This window comes from Oncorhynchus tshawytscha, linkage group LG12 (assembly GCF_018296145.1).
Source record: "Oncorhynchus tshawytscha isolate Ot180627B linkage group LG12, Otsh_v2.0, whole genome shotgun sequence".
NCBI classification, from domain to species: domain Eukaryota; kingdom Metazoa; phylum Chordata; class Actinopteri; order Salmoniformes; family Salmonidae; genus Oncorhynchus; species Oncorhynchus tshawytscha.
This window is the reverse complement of record NC_056440.1, coordinates 23,606,665-23,621,711: the sequence shown is the minus strand read 5'-3', so window position 1 is coordinate 23,621,711 and position 15,047 is coordinate 23,606,665. Positions and strand designations below refer to the sequence as shown.

The window sequence follows — 15,047 nt, the reverse complement described above, 5'->3', positions numbered from 1 at the left end:
ATATATTGAATGGAAAAGCATTCCAAGTGAAGCTGGTTGAGAGAATGCCAAGTGTGCAAAGCTGTCGAAGGTTAAATGTAGCAACTTTGAAGAATCTAAAATCTTTTGATTTGTTTAACACTTTTTTGGTTACTACATGATTCCATATGTGTTCTTTCATAGTTTGCCTTCACTATTATTCTACAATGTAAACATTTAGGTGTCAACATTTGACTGGTACTGTATATAAAAGTAATTGTACATTTGAGCATGACGCCTGCACCAATCCAATGGAGGTAGACTCTACATCACAGAAATACCTATATGAATATTAACACCACTGTTATTGCTCATTCACTGTTCATCAGTTTGTGTTGGCTTGGTGAGTACATTGTCCAGGGGAAAAACATGAGCATTCTAATGTTATCACTGTCTCATGAGCATTAAAAAAATATTCAAAATGGTAAAAGTTTTACTTATTGATTGTGAAATGACAAAATATTTGTATGGGAAAATGATTCCATGTAAACAAACATTTCAGACTAAGTCAATAATGCCGATTTATATTTTCTGAAAGTAAACATTTTACAAAAAAAAATGCTTTTGTACAATCAGTCATGGTACCATGTAGGAAACACTAGTTAACTTCTAGTTTTCCTCTGAATATTTCTCAGTCAGTGAATATTCTCCAGTTCTTCCCCAGTAGTCCACAGCTCGTACTCTGTAGCTACCACTAACCTCCAGGTTTTCTGTAATCAAATGACACATTTTCAAATGTGAATCCACAATGCTTAATACAGGCCAACTATTGCATAAGATCACAAAAGAAAGTTTGAACTTTCTAAACCATTTTTACCTGGTGAATATACATAGGACGTGAAAATGGTATCCCGGGTGTTTACCCTCTTGAATTCTTCCTGGTCTTTGGAGAACTCCACCTCAAAAGTCTTAATGCACCTACAAATAAAATAAGACATGTCAACTCACCTCTAACTAGAAGAGCCCCCCCCAAAAAAGTACTTACTTGGAATTTACACAATCATCTTTCCACACAATCATAACTTGGCTTTTTGTGATGCTGATGAATCGCAATCCATTCACCTTATAGGAGATCAATAAAATACAGTTAGGGTGTTGATGATTTAACAGGACAGTTTGAAAATACCATCCTAAGAAATGATAGACAAATGAATCACCAAGGTGTGGATACTACTGTCATCAAAGCCCATGTCAGCTGGTGGCACTGACCTGGTCTGGCGTGGCCTTGGGCTGGGCACACACATGTATGAGGAGGACAGAGGGCACATAGAGCTTGGCCCACATGGTCAGGATGCCTTCAGCAGGGAAGGGCAGAGGTCCATCCACCTGAGGATCCTAGGGTTAAATCAACAAACCATTCAGCTCAGCTACAATGGCTGTAGTTCATTCCATAAAAAAACTGACCATGTTCATACATTGCTGTCACTTAAAAAGAAGAGGAATTTATGATGTGATTGACTGAAATACAAGCTTAGTTATTTGAGAGAAATGTTATTTTCATGGAAGAGGGTGTTTTTCTTTGTACCTCAATGTTCCTCAGCTGTCTGAACTGCTCTGCTGTGGGGTAGTCTGGGCTGCCCATGCTCTGCCACAGCTGGGATGGGTTGGTCACATTGTTGTCCAGGTAGTATGTTACATACACAAGTCCTAAAGTCAAAATCACAATTCATGAAACTGCTGAAGTCACTATTTTGCTAATCTACTAACACAGTTCAAATCCAATACTTACGGAACTGATAATACATTTTAATCCAACTGCAATTTTGTTTGCAACATCAAAGAAACATTTAAAGTTGACTATATACAGTGCTTTCAGAAAGTATTCAAACTCCTTGACTTTATCCACATTTTGTTACGTTACAGCCTTATTCTAAAATGTATTCAATTGTTTTGGTGTCAATATACACACACAATACCCCATAATGATAAAACAAAATGTTTTTAGAAATGTTTGCTCATTTATTACAATTAAACAAAGACATCACATTAACATAAGTATTCAGACCCTTTACTCCACACCTTTGGCAGCGATTACAGCATTGAGACTTCTTGGGTATGACGCTACAAGCTTGGTACACTTGTATTTTGAGAGTTTCTCTGCAGATCCTCTCAAGCTCTGTCAGGTTGGATGGGGAGCATTGCTGCACAGATATTTTCAGGTCTCTCCAGAGATGTTCGATCGGGTTAAAGTCTGGACTCTGGCTGGACCACAAGAACATTCAAAAACTTGTCCCGAAGCCACTCCCTGCATTGTCTTGGCTGTGTGCTTAGGGTCGTTGTCCTGTTGGAAGGTGAACCTTAGCCCCAGTCTGAGGTCCTGAGCACTCTGGAGCAGGTTTTCATCAAGGATCTCTCTGTACTTTGTTCCGTTCGTCTTTGCCTCGATCCTGACTAGTCTCCCAGTCCCTGCCACTGAAAAAGGTCCCTACAGCATGATGCCGCCACCACCATGCTTCACTGTAGGGATGGTGCCAGGTTTCCTCCAGACATGGCGATTGGCATTTAGGCCAAAGAGTTGAATCTTGGTTTCATCAGATCAGAGAATCATGTTTCTCATGGTCTGAGAGTCTTTAGGTGTCTTTTGGAAAACTCAAAGCAGGCTGTCATGTGCCTTTTACTGAGAAGTGGTTTCCGTCTGGCCACTCTACCATAAAGCCTGATTGGTGGAGTGCTACACAGATGCTTGTCCTTCTGGAAGGTTCTCCCATCTCCACAGAGGAGCTCTGTCAAAGTGACCATTGGATTCTTCTTCACCTCCCTGACCAAGGCCTTTCTCCTCCAATTGCTCAGTTTGACTGGGCGGCCAGCTCTAGGAAGAGTCTTGGTGGTTCCAAACTTCTTCCGTTTAAGAATGATGGAGGCCACTGTTCTTGGGGACCTTCCATGCTGCAGACATTTTTTGGTACCCTTCCCCAGATCTGTGCCTTGACACAATCCTATCTTGGAGCTCTACGGACAATTCCTTTGACCTCATGGCTTTGTTTTGTGGAACCTTATATAGACAGATGTGTGCCTTTCCAAATCATGTTCAATAAATTGAATTTACCACAAGTGGACTCCAAGTTGTAAAAATATCAAGGATGATCAATGGAAACAGGATGCACCTAAGCTCAATTTCGAGTCTCATAGAAAAGTGTCTGATTTACATAAGTATTAAGGTATGTTATTTTTATACATTTGCAAAGACTTCTAAAAATCTGTTTTCGCTTTGTCATTATGGGGTATTGTGTGTAGATTTAGGATTTTTTATTCAATCCATTTTAGAATAAGGCTGTAACGTAACAATGTGGAAAAATGGAAGAGGTCTGAATTCTTTCTGAATGCACTCTACATATGAAGTAAAACTTAGTCCTGATTCAGACATTCATCAACACCCACCTTGCTGTCCTGTGAATCCTTTGAGAGAGACCCTAATGAGGTCGGTGGTGGTAGATGTGCTGGTGTCATCGCTGTTATAGATCAGCACAGTGGCTTGCCAGCTGTCAGAGGTCCAGGACATGAGGGGGTCATGGGTGCTGGCAAGGATCCCCACAGTGTTGTTGTCGGTCCCCCCAACCTCCACAACCTCAGACAGTACTTGAGTCTCTCCTTTTTGCAAAACAATAATAAAAATACTAAACATAATTTCATAAAGTTAGAACATCTGGGTAGACAGATTAAGTCCCACCTAAATTTGATGGGAAAAAACAAGAACTGTTCTATACCTTATCACTACAAGAAAAGACAACAGCTATTGAAAATAACTACTTATTTATTATTATTTGTTTATGTGTAACTCTATTGTTTTTGTCACAATGCTTTGCTCTATCTTGGCCAGGTCGCAGTTGTAAATGAAAACTTCTTCTCAACTGGCCTACCTGGTTAAATAAAGGTGACGTAAATAAATAGAGCGAGCAGCCCCATGACGGTCACTACAGGAGAGAGCCTCACCTAGCAGAGCAAGCAGCCCCATGACGGTCAGTATAGGCTTCCTGAGCAGCTGGACGTGGGGGGGCTGGGTGTTGTTGATCTGGAAGCGGGCCGTCAGGGTGCGCTGGGTGAACGGATGAGGGTGGTAGCTGAGAAAGGCATTGTCATTGCTTAGCAGGGTGTAGTTGATGGTGTTGTTCTGGTCAGACAACAGCAGGTCCTGGTGTTGGGAGATCACCTGCTGGACAGCAGGGTTCGGGTCAATTCCATTTCAATACAGTCTATTCAATAAGCACAGTATACTGAAATTCTAATTCCAATGTTCCTCAATGCATTTCAATGAGGAAAGTTTGGAATTTAAATGGAATTGACCCCAAACCTGATGGACATAGGAGATAACAATCAGGACAGATAACAGACAAGTCAGTTAACTGTTTCATACCTTGACCACTATGGCTGCATATGTCACATCAGCCCTCCACGCCAGAGGTTTGGACCAGCCCACCAATGGATCGGCCTCATCATTGTAAACTGGCAGAGTTCGGAAGAGAGGGAAATGCTCCTGGATCTCTCTCACTGTCTGGATCTCCTGTTCCATGATGGGTAACGAATAGCCTCCACCCTGAAAGAAAGCAAAACCGAAACTTGAACTGAGTCTCACAAGCCCAAGCCAGTTTTCATCCTGAAACTGAGTGCTTCAATTGTCAGGATTAGGCACTCTTCTCTTGTTAGGAGACTAGAGTCAGACAGAATAATTGTTAAAACATAGTAATGAAGGTGTGCAGTTTACACACACCACGGTCCCAGGCCCACCTTTTTGTGCAGGGCGATGTAGTCCAGCCGCACCCCTGTCTCCCCAGTGAAGAAATTGGTGCCATTGTAGCAGTGCTGCAGCATAGCCCAGCAGTAGGGGGAGTGTGGTGGGGTGTGGCAGGAGTCTCCTGGACCGCCCAAGCGCAGGGCCCTACTGGCAGCCCGCAGGCCCTCAGAACAGGCATCATAGTAGTTCAGGAACCCTGGAGGTGGAAGCAGACCAATAGCCTCTAGTGGGTGCTGAGATACAGACCACATACAAATTATTATTCATCAAATGAGATTATATTATGCTTTCTTTCATTCCTTACAGAAAGTATGATGGTACAGGACTGATGCCACCTGTCGGAATATTTTTAAATTTTTATACCTTGGATAGACACAGTGACGTTGTCAAAGTCATGATTGTTCGGTTCATTCCATGTTTCAAAGTTCCACAGAGATACACTTCCCAAGCCATACTTCTCTGTAATTCAGGAGGAATAGTGTTAGTGAGTATATGATCCATAAGATTACATAGGTTACTGTGTGTTCACCTATCACTGAACAGTATACTCACCAATATACCTCTTTGCAATGAGATGCACCAGGTTTCTCCACTCCACCACCTGCATTTTGTCTTCAAAGTTGGTGAAGTAGTTGTTCACACTGCCCATCAATTCAAAACCTGGAACAAACAAGTAGAAAAAAAACTCAATATGAACCATAGTCAAAAAGAAAAATACTACTGAGAAAGCATACACTGAACAAAAATAAATGCAACATGTAAAGTTTTGGTTCCATGAGCTGAAATAAGATCCCAGACATTTTCCATACACACAAAAAGTTAATTTTTCTCAACTGTTGTGCACAATTTTTTTTTTACATTCCTGTTAGTGAGCATTTCTCTTTTGCCAAGATAATCCATCCCCCTGAATGGTATGGCATATCAAGAAACTGATTAAACAGCATGGTCATTACACAGGTGCATCTTGTGCTGGGGACAATAAAAGGCCACTCTAAAATGTGCAGTTTTGTCATGAAACACAAGGCCACAGATGTCTCAATTTTGAGGGAGCATGCAATTGGTATGTCCACCAGATCTGCTGCAAGATAATGTAATGTTAATTTCTCTACCATATGCCGCCTCTAACGTCATTTTAGAGAATTTGGCAGTATGTCCAACCGGCCTCACAACTGCAGACCACTTGTAACCACGCCAGCCAAGGACCTCCACATCCAGCTTCTTCACTTGCGGGATCATCTGAGACCATCACCCGGGCAACTGAAGAATTTCTGCACAAGCAGTCAGGGAAGCTCATCTGCGTGCTCTTCATCCTTACCAGAGTGTTGACATGACTGCAATTCGGTGTCGTATCCAACTTCAGTGGGCAAATGCTCACCTTCGATGGCCGCTGGCACACTGGAGAAGTGTGCTCTTCACAGATGAATCCCGGTATCAACTGTACCGGGCAGATGGTAGACAATGTATATTGTGTCGTGTGGACGGGCAGTTTGCTGATGTCAATGTTGTGAACAGAGTGCCCCTTGGTGGTGGGGTTATGGTATGGGCTGGCATAAGCTACAGACAACAAACACAATGCATTTTATCGATGGCAATTTGAATGGAAAGAGATACCGTGACGAGATCCTGAGGCCCATTGTCGTGCCATTCATCTGTTGCCATCACTTCATGTTTCAGCATGATAATGCATAACCCCATGTCACAAGGATCTGTACACAATTCCTGGAATATGAAAATGTCCCAGTTCTTCCGTGGCCTGCATACTCACAAGACATGTAAGCCATTGAGCATGTTTGGTACTCTCTCTCTCACACACACACACACACACACACACACACACACACACACACACTGCTCAAAAAAATAAAGGGAACACTAAAATAACACATCCTAGATCTGAATGAATTAAATATTCTTATTAAATACTTTTTTCTTTACATAGTTGAATGTGCTGACAACAAAATCACACAAAAATTATCAATGGAAATCAAATGTATCAACCCATGGAGGTCTGGATTTGGAGTCACACTCAAAATTAAAGTAGAAAACCACACTACAGGCTGATCCAACTTTGATGTAATGTCCTTAAAACAAGTCAAAATGAGGCTCAGTAGTGTGTGTGGCATCCACTTGCCTGTATGACCTCCCTACAACGCCTGGGCATGCCCCTGATGAGGTGGCGGATCGTCTACTGAGGGATCTCCTCCCAGACCTGGACTAAAGCATCCGCCAAATCCTGGACAGTCTGTGGTGCAACGTGGCGTTGGTGGATGGAGCGAGACATGATGTCCCAGATGTGCTCAATTGGATTGGATTCAGATCTGGGGAACGGGCGGGCCAGTCCATAACATCAATGCCTTCCTCTTGCAGGAACTGCTGACACACTCCAGCCACATGAGGTCTAGCATGGTCTTGCATTAAGAGGAACCCAGGGCCAACCGCACCAGCATATGGTCTCACAAGGGGTCTGATGATCTCATCTCGATACCTAATGGCAGTCAGGCTACCTCTGGCGAGCACATGGAGGGCTGTGCGGCCCCCCAAAGAAATGCCACCCCACACTATGACTGACCCAACGCCAAACCGGTCATGCTGGAGGATGTTGCAGGCAGCAGAACGTTCTCCACAGCGTCTCCAGACTCTGTCACGTCTGTCACGTGCTCAGTGTGAACCTGCTTTCATCTGTGAAGAGCACAGGGTGCCAGTGGCGAATTTGCCAATCTTGGTGTTCTCTGGCAAATGCCAAACGTCCTGCACAGTGTTGGGCTGTAAGCACAACCTCCACCTGTGGACGTCGGGCCCTCATACCACCCTCATGGAGTCTGTGTCTGACCGCTTGAGCAGACACATGCACATTTGTGGCCTGCTGGAGGTCATTTTGCAGGGCTCTGGCAGTGCTCCTCCTTGCACAAAGGCGGAGGTAGCGGTCCTGCTGCTGGGTTGTTGCCCTCCTACGGCCTCCTCCACATCTCCTGATGTACTGGCCTGTCTCCTGGTAGCGCCTCCATGCTCTGGACACTACGCTGACAGACACAGCAAACCTTCTTGCCACAGCTCGCATTGATGTGCCATCCTGGATGAGCTGCACTACCTGAGCCACTTGTGTGGGTTGTAGACTCCGTCTCATGCCACCACTAGAGTGAAAGCACCACCAGCATTCAAAAGTGACCAAAACATCAGCCAGGAAGCATAGGAACTGAGAAGTGGTCTGTGGTCACCACATGCAGAACCACTCCTTTATTGGGGGTGTCTTGCTAATTGCCTATAATTTACACCTGTTGTCTATTCCATTTGCACAACAGCATGTGGAATTTATTGTCAATCAGTGTTGCTTCCTAAGTGGACAGTTTGATTTCACAGAAGTGTGATTGACTTGGAGTTACATTGTGTTGTTTAAGTGTTCCCTTTATTTTTTTGAGCAGTATATATATATATACATACACACACACACATACATACATACATACATTTTAGTAGCGTACAAGCAGGTCAGCAACCAGGGGGAGACTCGTTGAAGCCTGGTGACAGACGGAGTATACATCATGAGGCGATGGCTCCATCTGCTGGACGTGCGAAGTCTCGACGGGCTCTCCACCCAGGACTAATTGGGGCTGATTGGAGAGTTCTTGAGTAATCAAGGGCTGATTGCTAACCAGCTGTACAAGCCCCATAAAGCTGCCAGAAGGGCAGCACACAGGGGAGGACTGGGAGAAGTAAAGTGACTTCTGTGTAGTTGAAGACGGTATCCTGGAGAGGGTCTCATTGGGGAGAACTATCCTTTTCTTTTTAACTATTATTTAATAAACACCCTTGAAACCGAACTAATCCTACTCTGTCCGTGTCTGATCTGTGTAAACGTCTTGACCCAACCTCCTGGTCTGCCACAAGATATATATACAGTTGAAGTCAGAAGTTTACATACACTTAGGTTGGAGTCATTAAAACTCATTTTTCAACCACTCCACAAATTTCTTCTTAAACCATAGTTTTGGCAAGTTAGTTAGGACATCTACTTTGTGCATAACGCAAGTCATTTTTCCAACAATTGTTTACAGACAGATTATTTCACTGTATCACAATTCCAGTGGGTCAGAAGTTTACATACACTAAGTTGACTGTGCCTTTAAACAGCTTGGAAAATTACAGAAAACGATGTCATGGCTTTAGAAGCTTCTGATTATTTGAGGTGTACCTGTGGATGTATTTCAAGGCCTACCTTCAAACTCAGTGCCTCTTTGCTTGACATCATGGGAAAATAAAAATAAATCAGCCAAGATCTCAGAAAAAAAGATGTAGACCTCCACAAGTCTGGTTCATCCTTGGGAGCAATTTCCAAACGCCTGGAGGTACCACGTTCATCTGTACAAACAATAGTAGGCAAGTATAAACACCATAGGACCATGCAGCTGTCATACCGCTCAGGAAGGAGACACGTTCTGTCTCCTAGAGATGAACGTAGTTTGGTGCAAAAAGTACAAATCAATCCCAGAACAACAGCAAAGGACCTTGTGAAGATGCTGGAGGAAACAGGTACAAATGTATCTATATCCACAGTAAAACGAGTCCTATATCGACATAACCTGAAAGGCCGCTCAGCAAGGAAGAAGCCACTGCTCCAAAACTTCAATAAAAAAGCCAGACTACGGTTTGCAACTGCACATGGGGACAAAGATGGTACTTTTTGGAGAAATGTCCTCTGGTCTGATGAAACAAAAATAGAACTGTGTGGCCATAATGACCATCGTTATGTTTGGAGGAAAAAGGGGGAGGCTTGCAAGTCGAAGAACACCATCCCAACCGTGAAGCACGGGGGTGGCAGCATCATGCTGTGGGGGTCCTTTGCTGCAGGAGGGACTGGTGCACTTCACAAAACAAATGGCATCATGAGGTATGAAAATTATGTTGATTTATTGAAGCAACATCTCAGGACATCAGTCAGGAAGTTAAAGCTTGGTCGCAAATGGGTCTTCCAAATGGACAATAACCCCAAGCATACTTCCAAAGTTGTGGCAAAATGACTTAAGGACAACAAAGTCAAGGTATTGGAGTGGCCATCACAAATCCCATAGAAAACCTGTGGGCAGAACTGAAAAAGTGTATGCGAGCAAGGAGGCCTGCCAACCGGACTCAGTTATACCAGCTCTGTCAGGAGGAATGGGACAAAATTCACCCAACTAATTGTGGGAAGCTTGTGGAAGGCTACCAGACACGTTTGACCCATGTTAAACAATTCAAAGGCAATGCTACCAAATACTAATTGTGTATGTAAACTTCTGACCCACTGGGAATGTGATGAAATAAATAAAAGCTTAAATAAATCACTCTACTATTATTCTGACATATATATATAAAAGTTAAAAGTACTGGGTGAAAGTACTGTACCTGGGAGTAGTCCATTTATCCACAAGAGGTCAATCAGCTGGTCCAGTTGGCTAAAGTTGTACTGGAGTTCTCCTTTGTCAATGCTACAAAAAAATACTTTGAATTAGATTAGCGTGACATATCACAATGGGATATACAACATACAAAGGTCACTTAACATGTACATATTTGATTTACTAACCCACCTCAAGGCCCTAAAGCAGGCACCCCCATACTCACTGTGCTGTGATCAGCTCCAGCATCCAGTGGATCCGAACCTGCTGAATCCCCCCATGGGGGACTGAGCCCACGTAGGCCAGGTTCAGCTCCTGGTCCCTGCTCAGGTCATACTGGTTGGACTGGGTGTGTGGAAGAGGGGGGCTGGAGAGGGGAAGAAAGCATGTGTTTAGAATTAACTGAGTCGTCGGGCAAATTGAGCCACCCATAGGGAATCCCTGTGTTTAACAAAGTCAATCAGATTTAAAAAACAGAAATACACCTTATGGAACAGCGGGCACTGTGAAGAGACACACATACACATGATAAAAACGCACTCTACACACAGATTTGGTATTGTAGATATGTGATAGTAGAGTAATGGCCCGAGGGAACACAGTTAATGTGTTGTGAAAAGTGTTATAGTAATATTTTAACTTTTTTAACTGCCTTAATGTTGTTGGACCCCAGAAAGAGTAGCTGCTAATGGGGGTCCTAAATAAATACGAATACAAAATAGCCTATGACAAATAGTTTTTTTGCATGTGGTCCTGCCCTTATTTTAATAATAAGGTAGTTTAAAATTTTTGTTTTGTTTTAACACTGTTGCAAAGTGGTCATTGACTAACAGAAAGTAGCCATGAAAGGTAGCATAGCCACAAAATGGGACTCTAAACTAAATCAAAAAGGTGCATTATCATACCAGAAACCAGTGCTCCTCCAGAAATGTTTCAGATGTCCTGATGGCTTTCCGACATCCACTGTGATCTCATATGAAGAGCCTACAGCATTGGGTATTGTCATCAACAATGCAAAGACAAACAAGTTTACAGGATGCATCAAACTGAACATGTTAGCAAGACAGCTAACTCAAGCTACTAACAAAAGCGTAGATAAACATAGTCGCACAAGTAATGGCTGCAAATGTTATGACATGTCTAGGAGCTAGGCATCATCCTTGAAATAAAGGAACATTTTAAACGATACATCTCAGTACTTCAACGATAGCTAGCTAAGTACAGTAGTTTGTTGTCATACGTCAACGTAACAGTTCCGCTCGCTCAGCTGATTGTGCCGACGTAAAACTCCAGCGACTTTTACTCTTGCCTACGACATTTCTTCGTAGCATAAAACAATTTTAACTCATGAAACAGTTTCCCAGCTTCATCTGGCACAAATTCTGGACGCTAAAGAGGTTGACATAAATCTTAATTTAGAGGATGGTGACATAAAACAGTTGGGTAGTACCTGTTACACCAAGATACCAAAAACCATCTTCATTAGACAAACTTATTTGTGGAGTTATAAATCTAAAGTTAATTAGAAATATAACAAGTCAACACAAGAACTCTGATAACACCCGTGTAGATGTGGTACAGTTTTAGTCTGAAATGTACATACACCTTAGCCAAATACATTTACACTCAGTTTCACAATTCCTGACATTTAATCCTAGTTCAAATTCCCTGTTTTAGGTCAGTTAGGATCACCGATTTATTTTAAGAATGTGAAATGTCAGAATAATAGTAAGAGAGAATGCTTTATTTCAGCTTTTATTTCTTCCATTACATTCCCAGTGGGTCAGAAGTTTACATACACAATTAGTATTTGGTAGCATTGCCTTTAAATTGTTTAACTTGGGTCAAACGTTTCAGGTAGCCTTCCACAAGCTTCCCACAATAAGTTGGGTGAATTTTGGCCCATTCCTCCTGACAGAGCTGGTTTAACTGAGTCAGGTTGGCAGGCCTCCTTGCTCACACACGCTTTTTCAGTTCTGGCCACACATTTTCTATAGGATTGAGGTCAGGGCTTTGTGATGGCCACTCCAATACCTTGACTTGTTGTTGTTGTCCTTATGCCAATTTGCCAGAATTTTGGAAGTATGCTTGGGGTCATTGTCCATTTGGAAGACCCATTTATGACCAAGCTTTAAGTTCCTGACTGATGTCTTGAGATGTTGCTTCAATATATCCACATCATTTTTTTGCAAGCCTCCCCCTTTTTCCTCCAAACAGAACGATGGTCATTATGGCCAAACAGTCCAATTTTTGTTTCATCAGACCAGATGACATTTCTCCAAAAAGTACCATCGTTGTCCCCATGTGCAGTTGCAAGCCGTAGGGTTTGGAGCAGTGGCTTCTTCCTTGCGGAGTGGCCTTTAAGGTTATGTCGATATAGGACTTGTTTTACTGTGGATATAGATACTTTTGTACCAGTTTCCTCCAGCATCTTCACTGTTGCTGCTGCTGGGATTGATTTGTACTTTTTGCACCAAAGTACGTTCATCTCTAGGAGACAGAACGCGTCGCCTTCCTGACCGGTATGACGGCTGCATGGTCCCATGGTGTTTATACTTGCGTACTATTGTTTGTACAGAAGAACGTGGTACCTTCAGGCATTTGGAAATTGCTCCCAAGGATGAACCAGACTTGTGGTCTACATTTTTTCTGAGGTCTTGGCTGATTTCTTTTTATTTACCCATGATGTCAAGCAAAGAGGCATTTAGTTTGAAGGCAGGCCTTGAAATACATCCACAGGTACACCTCCAATTGACTCAAATGATGTCAATTAGCCTATCAGAAGCTTCTAAAGCCATGACATCGTTTTCTGAACATTTCCAAGCTGTTTAAAGGCACAGTCAACTTAGTGTATGTAAACTTCTGACCCACTGGAATTGTGATACAGTGAATTATAAGTGAAATAATCTGTCTGTAAACAGTTGTTGGAAAAATTACTTGTGTCATGCACAACCGACTTGCCAAAACTATAGTTTGTTAACAAGAAATGTGTGGAGTGGTTGAAAAACAAGTTTTAATGACTCCAACCTAAGTGTATGTAAACTTCTGACTTCATCTGTAGGTGTGTGCGCTATTTTGATTGGCTCAAAGGCCATACATTGTTTTGAAAATGGTTGAAGTGTATTGGTATATCAGAAATATAACTCCTCAGGAGTCTGCGAGATAAACCTAAATACACATTCAAAGGTTAAAAAAAAGAATCTTTTGATATATGAGGACCATTTTCATCAGTTTTGAATTACTTTTGATTTTATTAATGATTTATACATGGCATGCTTGATTTTGCTTTGTGATTGGAAATGCATTTAAATGCACAAGTTAGGTTAGCAAAACTAGTCATATCTGTGAATGAACAATCATTGTCTGTCAGTTGAACGTCCCAGATAGAAGTTGACCTCCACTCAACTGAAACAGAACGCTCATTGCAGAAAACTAAAGTCCAGTAGCTATTATTTAGTAATGGTTTTAGTTAAAACATTGACTTGTTTCTTGTTATGACTTTATTTTATCTATGGAGCTGTAATAACTAATAATCAGGGGTTGAACTGATCAAGCGGTTGGGATTTATGTATTTCTTTCAAGGTATCCATACCTCATACACCTTTCAAATTCAGTGCTTTTAAAAGCATTATCAGTAATTACTTTTCTCTACTACTAAATCATGTTTAACTTTTTCATACATCATTAACATGTAACATGTTTGGCTATACTAATTACTATCTTACCAGCTGTAGAAAATAATCAGAGCCAACATGAAAACAAAATGTCCAACAAACTGCTCTTACATGGACAACATTTATTCAAAAAGTAAAGAGAATCAAGGCCAGAAAGGAATTTAGACTTAATTTACAATAAACTCCAAATGACATTGTTAAACAGTTATACACATCCATTTACACAACCTGTACATACATTTTTTTTTACCATAACATTTGCAATTAATGTCAAATAACTTAAATAGTATCTATTTAAAAGTGCAAATCTTTACTCATGAATTTAAAGAAGTCCATGAATAAGACCATGGCAATCCGGGTTGTGGAGTTCACATTTCTTGTACAACAAATAATATGTCAGAGTAGATAACTGTTCTCTTCCAAATCATGCGTGTTCTCCTCATAGAATTAGAATTCCTCATCCTAATTCTACGGTTCTCTTGCATTATCTGGAATATACCTCAGGCATGTAGTAAGGCAATTCAAGAAGAGTTAAGAAAAACAATCCTATTAATAATATTGAGTAATCCATGTGGTACTAGTGTAATCTGCATCATTATAAATCACAAATCTCATAAGCTATTCTACGGCTATACATTATGTATGTATGCATGTAAGGATGGTGGGCGGGGGGGGCAGTATTACAGGGGTTACAGACTGGTTGAGAACAACAGGGTTGAAAATAGGTGATTCTCCAAGTCACAAGGCATGATTAGGTAAGAATGGTAGCCAATTATTCTGACATTGCAGGGCAGATGAGAGAGTGAATCTCTACAACCCCCTCTACAAGGGTAGCTAGTGGGGAACCCACACCCGATATTGGCCATACATGCGCCTGTCTATACATGCAGCCAATGCAAAGGAAACTGAAAGACTATCACCACAAGCAGGAGATAATATACGACAGTTAATTTCATATTATAAACTGGGTGATTCGGAGCCCCGAATGCTGATTGGCTGAACGCGTGGTATATCAGACCATATACCACGGGTATGACAAATTTGTACTGCTCTAATTAGGTTGGTAACCAGTTTATAATAGCAATAAGGCACCTTGGTAACCAGTTTATATCATAGCAACCCTAAGGCACCTTGGGGGTAGTTTGTGAATCCTGATTATAAAGTCATGGCCAATTAAGATTAAAACATCATTTTTACTGTTCTAATTAGCTTTATAATAGCAATAAGGCACCTGGGTTTGTTCAGGCACTCTAT

General features: G+C 41.8%; 1 protein-coding gene across 3 annotated transcripts; it reads right to left on the bottom strand.

Moving 5' to 3' along the window:
* Positions 1-328: 328 nt before the first annotated feature.
* idua (alpha-L-iduronidase) lies at positions 329-11,440 on the bottom strand. Of its 3 annotated transcripts, XM_042331451.1 has the most exons (15): positions 11,360-11,440; positions 11,025-11,103; positions 10,346-10,486; positions 10,127-10,209; positions 5,300-5,407; positions 5,111-5,206; positions 4,741-4,943; positions 4,370-4,549; positions 3,949-4,165; positions 3,397-3,606; positions 1,544-1,665; positions 1,228-1,353; positions 1,004-1,080; positions 836-936; positions 329-728 (listed from the first exon to the last, which is right to left on the bottom strand). In XM_042331451.1, exons 3-15 carry the CDS (start codon positions 10,366-10,368, stop codon positions 628-630), a joined length of 1,647 nt encoding a protein of 548 aa, XP_042187385.1. In that variant the 5' UTR covers positions 10,369-10,486; positions 11,025-11,103; positions 11,360-11,440; the 3' UTR covers positions 329-627. The 3 variants fall into 3 exon arrangements, with proteins under 3 accessions (XP_042187385.1, XP_024294226.1, XP_042187386.1); XM_024438458.2 differs by having other exon boundaries at positions 11,025-11,399; XM_042331452.1 differs by lacking the exons at positions 10,127-10,209; positions 10,346-10,486; positions 11,025-11,103; positions 11,360-11,440 and adding an exon at positions 8,961-8,989.
* Positions 11,441-15,047: the final 3,607 nt, after the last annotated feature.

Excerpts from the sequence above, each read along its gene's own strand:
- idua (XM_024438458.2), bottom strand. The coding sequence starts at position 11,173 with ATGTTCAGTTTGATGCATCCTGTAAACTTGTTTGTCTTTGCATTGTTG. Across the intron at positions 10,487-11,024 it reads TGGAGGAGCACTGGTTTCTG|CCCCCCTCTTCCACACACCC; the intron begins GTATGATAATGC and ends TCCCCTCTCCAG. Across the intron at positions 1,666-3,396 it reads AGGATTCACAGGACAGCAAG|GACTTGTGTATGTAACATAC; the intron begins GTGGGTGTTGAT and ends TTTTGACTTTAG.